Source organism: Dreissena polymorpha, chromosome 2 (assembly GCF_020536995.1).
Source record: "Dreissena polymorpha isolate Duluth1 chromosome 2, UMN_Dpol_1.0, whole genome shotgun sequence".
In the NCBI taxonomy this organism is placed as follows: domain Eukaryota; kingdom Metazoa; phylum Mollusca; class Bivalvia; order Myida; family Dreissenidae; genus Dreissena; species Dreissena polymorpha.
In genome coordinates, this window is record NC_068356.1 from 130,357,786 (window position 1) to 130,370,677 (window position 12,892).

The window sequence follows — 12,892 nt, forward strand, 5'->3', positions numbered from 1 at the left end:
GAAATGACCAGTGGTCATCTGTTAATCCTGGCCAACCTTCATGTCAAGTTTGAAGACTCTAGGTCCAAGCATACCAAAGTTATACCATGAAATAAGAACTTTAACATTTTCGAGCACGCCGCCACCCCGCCCGCCCGCCCGCCCGACAACATCAATCTATAAGCCGAGATTTTTTCGAAAAAAATCCGGCTAACAAAAGGAAATGATTTGAACAATTTTCAAAGAGGACCACCTATGGAACATTCCTGTGAAGTTTTGTCCAATTCTTCCCAGTGTTAAGGGAGATGTCTTTTGAAGAAAAAGTTCAATTACAAAGAGACCCTTGCATGGACGAAAGACATGGCAGCATCCTGATAGCTCATGGTGAGCTAGGGGAGCTGAAAAGAACTAATTACTTTTTCCAAAATGTACACAGGAACAATACAGTTAAAACCCTTTCAAGGCTAATGAACAGTCAAGCTTAGCAAAGGATCACCAACGAAGCCTGTCACTATCCATTGAATCTGAACGTAGCAGTTGAACCACCCCATCTATTTAAAACATTTGACCATCACTCAAGAACAGGCTAATCAGGGACAACTTGTTTCGCTTTTATGGTGTATTGCATTTCAAGAAAGTGACTTCTTAGCAAAAATCCTGTTTAGGGGGAAAGCGCTGTCCCCGATTAGCCTTAGAAGACTGCACAGGCTAATCTGGGATGACACTTAATGCATGTGCATTAAACCCCTTTTCCCCAGAGTGAGGTTCATTCCATCTCCAACACATGCTCACACTTCCTACCTTAGGGTCGAGGTAGTTTGTGGAAAGACCCCGCCCACTGTCGCTGCTGGCCGCACTGTTGCGGTTGCTGCCCCCAGGGCTTGAGGCGTGCATGTCCCAGGAGTTCTGGTAGGCAGGTTCTATGTTGTCCACGTAGCAGTGCTCCCCTACGTGGTTCACATGGTTCACAATCACCTTGCCATTCACAGGCTGCAAAAGAAGCATATATTATATAGCAAGTAAGTTTTATATGGTGGCTAAAAATCACATTCCCCATTCACAGGCTGTAATAGAAGTGTTCACATGGTTCACAATCACATTCACAGGCTGTAATAGAAGTGTTCACATGGTTGACAATCCCATTCACAGGCTGTAAAGAAGTGTTCACATGGTTCACAATCCCATTCACAGGCTGCAATTGCAGTGTTAATTGGTCAACATTCACTTTCACATATTTCATGGTTCAAAATAGCTTTCCTGTTCACAGGCTGCAATAGTAATTATTCACATCGTTCTCTATCACCTTTTTATTCACAGGCTGCAACAGAATGTTCATTTTATTTAAATGTATTTAGCCCCTCAAAAGCATAAGGACATAAATTGGTTGATAGCCTTGTCAGGGTATGAGCAGTTTAATAGATTTTATTTCCCATGTTGTCCCTGTGCTAGTAAGGACAAGTGCAATGGTCCCTCCCATTACTTGACAAGTGGCCAACAAGAATAGTTTTTTAAACATATATAAATGCAGGAAAATTGTAATTTAATTGTGTTAATCAATTGTATTTCCCCTTGTGAACAATTTATTTTCCAAATTACAAGCTATTTTGAGGTGAATAAGCCATGGCCTTACCCCCACTAAACTCATATATGCTGGATGTCCCGATTTTGGCAGGACAGTCCTGCTTTTGGGGTGTTTGTCCAGGTGTCCCGGTATGAGACAATTTGTCTCAACATTCGTAAAAAAAACAACATACATTCTAAAAGTTTACCATAAGTTCGCTATTCAAGCTCCCACTGGCTTCATTTTACCATCAACAATCCCTTTATTGCCCCCTATTAACAAACTATTTCTACCACTCGAGTACACAAGCGTTTTTTTGACAAACGCGATTTGTCCGCAAATTATTGATTTTATCTGGCATTCACACCATGGTGTTTTTATGATAGGGGTCGCTAATTGCTTTCAATACACTGTAACTCCAATATAGTGCAGTCCGTTATAACGCTGTGTCCAATATAACGCGGGGGGTCCTTTGATCCCGTTTTTTCTCGACCTTCCATTTCTGATTCAAATCCATGTTATGCAACTTCATGTATTTTCAGAAAAGTCAAAGAAGCCGGCGATCACGGCTTGATTGCTTTATCCGTCAGTTTAACTGATTTTAATCGATTAGAGGTTAAACGGCACTCGACAGCTAATTGGTGTTTATCTGTTGTGTAATGTCAATAAAGGTGTGAAAACCGTGTTTATTACATGTATTCCCTATCAGAGCGGTTCGGTGCGCTAATTTCAATAAGGCAAGTGCAAGCGGAATAATTATCAAATTAAAGTTATTTGAAATGATTACCTGTTTATGTTTTGTATTTATCGTGTATTGTATTTCATTGCATAAACTATGGCTGTGTAAGTGTGTTATCGTTTATTACAGTGGAGCCCCTCTAAACCGGACAACCTCGGGACTGAGAGGAAATTCTGGTTTAGAGAGGATTCCGGTTTAGAGAGGACATTGACTATCTAACTTTCAGAAAGTCAATGACATAGCTTAATGTGGAAGGAAGTTCGGACATTTTTAGTCTTAGTTATCTTAATTACCAATTTGAAAATCTAAATGAATATCTTAATGCAACTGCTTCAATAACTCTGCAAATCACCATTTTATATGACACTAAATTAGCAATTGTAATAAACAACACAATATTAAATAGCATTAACGATTATTAAAATTTAGCACGGCTTCCTACATCAAAAACAAAACACACTAAAGAACTCTATGTTTGTTATCAGTAATTATAATCAGTATTATCACCTCTATTGATCGATATGTACATCACAGGACAAGTACCTTTAAATTGTTTTGCGATTTTTACACTTTGTTTTTTTTTTGACCACCTTCATTAATTTCACACGTCTTTAATCCGCTATTCACAACTTTTTGACACTAGGTCTAAGGTGCAATAAACCGGCCCTGAGCGGTTTAGAGAGGTACAATTACGTATGGAATGACCCAATATTGATCAAAAGAATGACCGGTATTCGGAATTGAGGGGATTCCGGTCTTGAGGAGATATTATACGCATGGTTTTATAGCGGAAAAAATGGGACCGGACAATTTGTCCAGTTTAGAGAGGATTCCGGTATAGAGAGGATCCGGTTTAGAGGGTTTCCACTGTATATGCTACACATGCTTGATAAATAAAATTATCTTTGTGTGTGTTTAATGTTTCAGTACATATACAAAAAATAAATTTAAAAATCCTGACGATTTATTTACATGCGAACCCAGTGTAATAGTTAACAGAGAGGCACTTACTTTTTTGCCCATTTTCAGAAAGTCCACGGAAAGCATGTTTTTTACATGCTGCGTATGACGCAATACAATATTTCTTTGAACATGTATCGCATTGCATTCAATCTAAATTTAAATTGGCTCGTCCAATGAAAGCTGTGTCCCATAATGCACTGTACTAATTTTTCAGAAAAATGGCGTAGGCATATGAATTTGTTTACGAAATTCGTAAATGCATATTTCTTGTCATAAATGTTTAACATTATTTTTTCGTAAGATATGTTGTAATTATATTGGATTATCTGATAAATGTGCACATTAGAAAAGCATACTGTTATCTTTCGATTCGGTTTATATGCATGTATTTGCGGATGACAACACAGCATGACAATACACAGGACCTATATTATAGGCTATACTATACCTGTTTTTATAGCCCCTGTAAATAAATAAGCTCAAAACTTATAACGCTGGCCGTTTATAACGCTGTTGCGTGGCTTGGACCCCGTCAACTGCTTTATAATTGGAGTAACAGTGCATCATACTGAATTAAAAGCCGATCGCTTTTTTATTTCTCAGCCCAATCAAATCTGAAGATATTATTACGCAGTATTCTGTGTTTAATAATAGCTGAGGCTAAAAAACTTTGTATATCAGACAAATTGAGCGCTGACAGATACAAATAATGTTTCACATAAATTTAATGTTTTTGACTGATTTAAAGACAATAGTTTTGCATCAATCTAAATTTAGAGTACATTGATGATTGGTTGAATAAATACAGTGCTTTAAGGGCGCACATCGCGTTACACATTTACACATTTACCACACGATTGGATGCCCCACATTTCATCAGCATAGTGCACACCTGTGTATACTTCCGGAAAAAGGAGAATGTTTGTGTTCATGAAATTCTTAAACACTTATCGTCAATATTGGCTAGAAATAAGGAGGTATTGTAGGAAATATACTGATAACTGACTACATTCAAGGTTGTATGATTGATTGGATTAGGCGTCCCAGTTTTCAGTCAAATGTACCGACAATTTTTATGGAATGGCCAGAGTTGGACTTGGAGAATTCTGGCATGTATGTTAAACTACTTTCCTAATATCCTATGGATTTGTATCAGGTTTGTTTCACAATTGGGCTTGCATTATTGGTTTCTGAGGAAACAATCAATATATAAGTTGTTGCTGCTCATGGCTATGATTCATAAAAACTCAGTTATCAAGCAATCTTCCTAAATGGTGATTGCGCAATTACAAACAGATCTCCAACTGATTCTGGATATTTCAAGGTGAGAAGTTCAAAAACAAACTTTTTGCAAATGTTCTGTAGGTTAAATACTTAGAAGGAATCTGCATTCAAAAGCCGAATGTGAGTAAGTTATTTGTCATAGCATAATTAGTCCTAGTTTCACCCTTTCTGTAAACCTTTATAATTTTAGAGTGTTTATACCACTTTTATATTGATTCCAAAACAAAACTTAAAGCATGGCTCATAAAACTATGTATTGGCAACTGACTTTTATAAGCAATTACCCACTCCAGGCTGACTATTTATGTCAGCCAAAATACTTATTAAATATAAAACTTTTCAGTTACACCATCACCAGATTCATTATTACTAGATATTCCTCAGAATATTCCTTAAAATCTCATGCTGCTACTTTGATAGATAACTAGCTTTGCCAGGTTAATGCCTATAAATACAGATGAAAGGAAGCAATCTAATCAACAGGTGTGTGTTAATGCTAGGTACTGTAGGATAAAATGATTTTTGCTAGGTAGGTCAAACACCAATATTACTTTGTGTTTACAGTAGGGTTGAATATTTTTTGCCAGGTAGGTCATACAGCACTGTATTCCCCAAAAGTTAAAACATATGAATAGATAAGCAATTTATATATAGGCCTTGTTCAATTCAATTTCAATGTAATTAGATTTAATCTGAAGAATGAACATAAGTATATATTATACACTGAAGAATATTTAAGAGAATTTTGTATGTGGTACTAATACTAAATGAATGGGATTCTCTAATGAATGCTGACAAAAAGAAACACAAAGAACAGTTCATTTAAATGCTAAAATGCCCATGTTCAACATTTAAGCAAAACATATCTACATAATACTTTAAGGTATTGAAATTGTTCATTCAAAAGTCCTTGTTATACAATAACTGAATAAAAAAAGACAGCTACATTGGTGTTGGTTGCTTAACAGAAAAACAACGCACTGGATAATGCGTGGAAAATTGCACAAGACTAGAGGCTGCTATAACATCTTAAATCAACTTCCCCAGGCCTAGCAGCTAATATTTCAAACCACTTTTTACTCAGCACAGTTTCAAAATCAATTATATACACATTATCACAAATAAAAATCTTTGTTAAGCCATTAATTCCCACAAAAGAATGTGATGGCCTATTACAGAACAAGGTGTAGGCTTGTTTTCCAATTGTTCAAGGCTATGCCATGAAATGTTAGTTGGTACAGGGGTATGAAGAATTGCAGAGCTCCAAAGTAGATTTCTGCGCCAAGACAAACAGTTTAGGGAGGGTATCTAGGGACTGTTTATGCTAGAATGGATAACATTTCATCCTGTACATATTTTCTGTATTCACCTCCAATATACACAATATTGATGAGACAAAAATTCAGTTTATTCCACTGAAAACAACATCAGCAGCATTGTAGATAATAGAAGGAACATAATTCCACAAATCCTAAAGTGATATGGCTGATTATTCAACCCTGGTCTAGTTGCTATAGTTACTCACAAGCGTGTTCATGATCCTTTGTGACCTGACCTAAACCATTTAAATGGAAAAGCGATTGGTCATAGACAGTATATACCCACATCATCTTTAGTGAGTGCATTACAAATAATCATCAATGTATTGTTATACAATTGACTGTATGGGAAAAATATTCTTTTCTGTCATTTTCAGTATCTGTGCAAATGTCTTTCTTCAGGTCTTCCATGCAAATAAAATATGCACACAGTTGCAGCAGAACATCAGAATGACAATTCAAGGCCAATGCTTCACATCATATCCAGCCATCCATCACTGGCAAATCTAAATGAATATGAATGCCCACTTAGTGACATACAGGAGATCAGGTAGGGTCCCATTACTCAATTCCTGAACAGAGGAATTTCCGAAACCTTATACAAAGTTATCTGAAAAGATGGATGTATCTTACATCGCATACTGCATCTTATGTAGGACGTGTCATTCAAAAATGGGTCTTCTGCGCTATGCAGCCAGCAAAGCTTCAGACAGGTCTGGTCAGGAGCTCCTGTCCACTTTAAAGTCACTCAAGGTTTCCTGGTCTCGTAAGCAGACATGGTTGTTTCTGACAAATGCGCAGGCTTGTCTAAAGCTTAGCTGGAAGCATATTGCATAAGACCCATTTTCACATGATGCAGCTCATATTTCCCTTTCTGCTGTATCCTCTGCGTAGAACACCAAACATTAAGTACAATGTGTGACTACCAATATGTTTTTGATAAGCCTGTAATAAGATTATTAGTTCCCTTTAACATGATTTTTAATGAGAAGCAAAAGCTTTTTAAAAGTCGCCGTGGTTTAGTGGATATGGTGTTCGCCCAGGGACCGGAAGGTCACAGGTTTGATCCCCATTGTGGGAGCGTTATTTCGATCTTTCCCAAAGACACCAAGTACTGGTTGTTAGTACCAGGAAACGGACTTGAGCATTTCAATAAGCCCTACTAAGGTAAATGATGAGCAATGAAAAAATTAAAGTCCTGTCTCTATTTGTAAGAAGAGAATATGAAAGACATGCTGACGAAAACAGAAAACTAATGGCCTTGGCTACCACACTTGAACACATTTCTTAATGGCCTACATTAGCTTTTGACTCAAAACTTATCCCAAGAAATAACAAGATGTGTTTGTGAAACACAATGTCCCCATATAATGATGTTTGACCTTGAAGGATGACCTTGACCCCTATATGATGTTTGACCTGTAAGGATGACCTTGACCTTGACCCTTCACCACTCAAAATGTGCAGCTCCATGAGATACACATGCATTTCAAATATAAAATTGCTAGCTTCAATATTGAAGAAGTGACATTACATGAGCAATTTTGACCCACATATTTGACCTTGAAGGATGACCTTGACCTTTCACCACTCAAAATGTGCAGATCCATGAGATACACATGCATGCCAAATATCAAGTTGCTATCTTCAATATTGCAAAAGTATTCATAAAATAAGCGATTTGAGCCACATATATTTGACCTCTGACCTTGAAGGATGACCTTGACCTTTCACCACTCAAAATGTGCAGCTCCATGAGATACACATGCATGCCAAATATCAAGTTGCTATCTTCAATATTGCAAAAGTACTCATAAAATGAGCGATTTTGGCCACATATATTTGACATCTGACCTTGAAGGATGACCTTGACCTTGACCTTACACCACTCAAAATGTGCAGCTCCATGAGATACACATGCATGCCAAATATCAAGTTGCTATCTTGAATATTGAAATACTGCAAAAGTGTACATTAAATGAGCGATCTTGACCCATATATTTGACCTTTGACCTTGAAGGATGACCTTGACCTTTCACCACTCAAAATGTGCAGCTCCATGAGATACATATGCATGCCAAATATCAAGTTGCTATCTTCAATATTGCAAAAATTATTGCAAATGTTAAAGTTGGCGCAAACCAACCAACCAACCAACAGACCAACAAACAGACAGGGCAAAAACAATATGTCCCCCACTACTATAGTGGGGGACATAAAAATAGATTTTTTTTAAAGATGCTTTTAAGTGGAAATGGCATTTTTGCACAATGAATCTTCTTCTGATTTTCTAAGAGTACACAGACAACAAGAATCAGTAAATCTGATGGATGCTCCCCATTGATGCTTTGTCGATATATGGTTTAATTGTGTGGAAAAAAAGTGTGACATTAAGAAAATCTATTATTAGCCTCAGCGACCTTGACCCCAGTGACCTCAAACCTCATCAAAAAGGTAGAGGTCCATGCAAGGTACCTACATCCCAAATATATAAGAGATGGATCAAATATTGAAGGCGCAATGAGAAACTGTACCAAATTTAGTTTGACCTTGAGAAAATCTATTACTAACCTCTGTTACCTTGACCCCAGTGACCTCATACCTCATCAAAAGGTAGAGGTCCATACAAGGTACCTACATGCCAAATGAGTAAGAGATCAGTAAAATATTGAAGGCGCTATGAGAAACGGTAACAAAAGTTTGACGGAAGTAAGTAGGGAACCCCACACTGGCAACTATATGCTCCCCATAAATATATATATATATATATATATATATATATATATATATATATATATATATATATATATATATATATATATATATGGGGAGCATAAAAAGCTTAATATTTTTAAGTCATCAAAAGAGACTTTCTACTTTCATACAGACGGGCGTACATGCTTTACTTGCGCTTTATAGTTCGATTATTTAGTGTAAAATCTTCAAAAAAGGACGAGTGCTGAGCAGACAGGCGGTAGTACAGACTTAGTGTGCTCTTTTATTAAAATACGTTTTCACTGTTTTTGCATTCCAAGATATTTAAAACAATGATACTCTGATTTTCAAGTAATACTGCATTTCATATATCATACATGACGTCTGTATATAAAATTAATTAGATATTTCTGACTTTCACATAATACTGTATTTCACATATCATCCATGTAGGCCTACATGACTTTTGTATATCAATCTGTATTTATGATTTAAAATGAAATTTCATACTTCATTTAATTTTTGTTAATTATTCACATTTGTAAGTTTGTTTGTAAACAATTCCTCTATGCTTCTACTCTTTATTTACAACCAATGCAAAACTAAAATGCATTTTAATTGTGAAATTTATTCTCAAATACAAGCTGCATTTAATATCATAAGTATCGCAAAAAGTTGGATTTAAGTACATTTTCTCTATCTCTTTATTTCTTGAACAAAGTATATCTGTGATATATGTGTACATGACTTGTAGACACAATAGTTTTTTGTCGATAAATGTTCAACAGTAAAGTTGGAGAATATTGCAATCTATTTTTTATTGATCAATATAATTGAATTTTGAAAACAGTTGTTGCCTAAGCTGTAAAGGATATTTTTATGTACATATCTTTACTTTTTCATCTTGATATTCATAATATACACTGGGACTTTGTGATAGTTATAAGTTAAATAATAGCCAGTAAGTTCAATCAGGCATCACTGAACTTAAATCTAAGATATATGAAATATCACGCCCATTAAATTTATATATATTGTATAAACCTTTCTTGGAAATATATACAGAAGACTCTCTGTAAACCGGATGGTCTCGGGACCGGCCTGATCGTCCGGTTTTCAGAGAGTTCCGGTTTATCAAGAGTATGCATATTGCCAAAATATTCATGGTATGCATTGTGTACAGAATCACATAAAAATAAAACAAACCATATACATTTACATGTACCATGTGATAACTGTACGCAGGTACTGATGATGTTAATTGCATTCTTAAAAAAAAAGTGTTTTTAACCGATTAAATCGAAAAAAAAATCCATACCGACTTGTTTTACAAATTACGATGCACTATTGTTAAAAAAAAAATATTTTAACTGCTGAATGTTGTACATTTAATAAAGGACTTCTTTTGATTAATCCCAAAGTGAGCGTGGTGCTTTATAAATGTACGTACGTGGCATTTGTCATATAGGCGAGTGCTGACACAAAATAGATTGTTGTAGATACACGATTTATTATTCAATACATACATGAATATATGGATGGATATTTAACAGTCATATTTCTAACAGTTTATCTGACAAACAATCAAACATCCATTTCAGCGTTAAAAACATGGCTATAAGATCTTTTAAAATACCCGAGAAGATCACAAGAAAGTGATCGTCGCAACGGCATGCATTATTTTTTTAAATTAAATTGTTTATCATAGGCGATAATAAATAATTAATAAAACGATCGAGTCAATCACTTTTTGGTGTTACCGCATTTATTATAGACATTCACAGTTTGTTTTACATTACTTAATTGGACTCCCATAGCGCGGTAACGACTTGACATCTTTATGGTATGTTTAATCCGATTATCGATAATTGCGCGAGCAAAATGTGTGACACCACACTCGCTGTGCTGACTAGGTATTGTTATTTTCACGCCTCGGGTATCTTGAGAATTTAGACCGTCCGGTATACTCAATGTATTTTACGTTGAAAATGACCAAATTTACGGAGATACCCGTCCGGTTTCCGGTTTCCAGAGAGTTCGGTTTATTCAACATTTTTTAACAAAGAAATAGAAGGAGAAAATACGGGACTGGCCCGACCGTCCGGAATCGGGAGAGTTCCGGTATTCAGAGAGTCCGGTATTGGCAGAGTCTACTGTATGTACATAATTTTGCTATTTCAAGAGCTTGCTTCAATGTTGTAATCTGTTCATTTTATGCAGTCAGCATGCTGATTTTTATACGAAAATAAATGCCAGACAGATGTATTTATGTGTTAATCTCTATATTGATATCACTGTATAGCAATTGCTGTTCCATGCTGTTCACTGCAAAGGGCTGTAAACAAGGGGTTAGGAATCAAGCAACTGTCAGAGATAATGAGGTACCTGCTGTGGCTAATGGTTACTTCATTGGTCTGCGGTCATTAAATTACATGTTACAAAATGTGTGAAAAGTGGCCAGCACAGGAATTTGGGGCCTGACTCTAAACTTCTCCCTAAGTAATTTTCTGTGAAATCAATATTACTACTTAAAATTTTGAGATTATTTAATAAAGGGTTTTCAGATGGCAAAAATACGTTTGTTGCACTTCATTCCCAACCAATCATCAACATAATAATCCTCTGTTATAATGGCCATGTTTTTCAAATGTTCACTACTATTTTCAAACTTGTCCGAGGTATCCACATACCCAATATTTTGACCAAATTTCATGATGATTAGGCAAAAAATGTGACTTCTAGAGTGTTCACAAGCTTTTTTACTATATAAATAAAAGGAAAAAGACCCCCCCACCATTGGCAGCCATGTTTTTTTTACCGATCCCAACCATTTTCAAACTCAATCATCGTATCCAGGAAACAAATGTTCTGACCACATTTCACGAAGATTGGACCAAAAATGTGACTTTTAGAGCGATCACATGTTTTCACTAAATACATATAGAGAAAACTGCCTCGCCCCCTGGCGGCCATGATTTTTCACCGATCTGGACCATTTTCGAACTTGTCCGAGATATCAATGAAACCAATGTTTTGACCAAGTTTCATGATGATTGGGCAAAAATTGTGACTTCTAGAGTGTTCGAAAGGTTTCTCTATAGCCATATCAGGAATACTGCCCCACCCCCTGGCGGCCATGTTTTTCAATGGACTGAAATCATTTTTGAACTCAACCAACATATCATTAAGACAAACATTTTGACAAAGTTACATGAAGATTGGGCATCAAATGTGACTTCTACAGTGTTCACAAGGTTTTTCTTTTTTTTGACCTAGTGACCTAGTTTTTGACCCAGAATGACCCAGTTTCGAACTCGGTCGAGGTATTATTGGGACAAATGTTCTGACCAAGTTTTATGAAGATCGGACAATAAATGTGGCCTCTAGAGTGTTCACAAGGCAAATGTTGACGACGGACGCATGACGAACGACGGACAAAAGGCGATCACAATAGCTCACCATGAGCACATTGTGCTCAGGTGAGCTAAAAAGGTTAAAGTTTCTGATCTTATTTACAACAATTTTTTACAAAAATCAGACAGGATCCAAAACATTAAATAATCATAACCAAATTATTGATCTCTGAAAGTTCAGTTCCATAACTACTAACTTAATGTATTCACATAATTGTGTTACCTGTTGCATGTTATTGTTGACGAGATTCTGGTAGGATGGGGGAGGGGGCAGGGGCATGGGTGACAACTCCTTGCCGTCCTCATCTGAAATCAGAACAAAGAACAGAATTTAGGAGGAGTGGAAATACTAAGCTCTAGTCTCAGCCTCCCTCTTGGAAAACAGGCCTTAATGTATGTGCCGTACGTGTTGTCCCAACAGGCCTTAATGTATGTGCCGTACGTGTTGTCCCAACAGGCCTTAATGTATGTGCCGTACGTGTTGTCCCAACAGGCCTTAATGTATGTGCCGTACGTGTTGTCCCAACAGGCCTTAATGTATGTGCCGTACGTGTTGTCCCAACAGGCCTTAATGTATGTGCCGTACGTGTTGTCCCAACAGGCCTTAATGTATGTGCCGTACGTGTTGTCCCAACAGGCCTTAATGTATGTGCTGTACGTGTTGTCCCAACAGTTTGCACAGGCTAATCTGGACACCAATTTCAGCCTTTACTGGATTTTTCCTTAGAAGAGACTTCCATTAATGAAAAATTACAATAAAAGCGTGAAGCGTCGTCCCTGATTAGCCTTTGCAGACTAGGACAATACTTTACGCACTTACATTAAAGCTGGTTTTCTCAAGGCAACACAGTCTGAAACAGTAAATGACTTTGTTCATAGATGAGTTTGAAACTGATTTATCTGCAATTGAAATGGGAAA

General features: G+C 36.5%; 1 protein-coding gene across 6 annotated transcripts in view; it reads right to left on the reverse strand.

Annotated features, from left to right (window-relative positions):
* The window catches only part of LOC127868994 (caskin-2-like), a 187,613-nt gene that overhangs the window by 37,157 nt on the left and 137,564 nt on the right, over positions 1–12,892 (reverse strand). For all 6 annotated transcript variants that reach the window (XM_052411234.1, XM_052411231.1, XM_052411233.1 and 3 more), the window contains 2 exons: positions 12,197–12,279; positions 781–969 (listed from right to left, as the gene is read on the reverse strand). In XM_052411234.1, the coding sequence (XP_052267194.1) occupies positions 781–969; positions 12,197–12,279 (272 nt within the window). The remainder of the gene's footprint in view (positions 1–780; positions 970–12,196; positions 12,280–12,892) is intronic.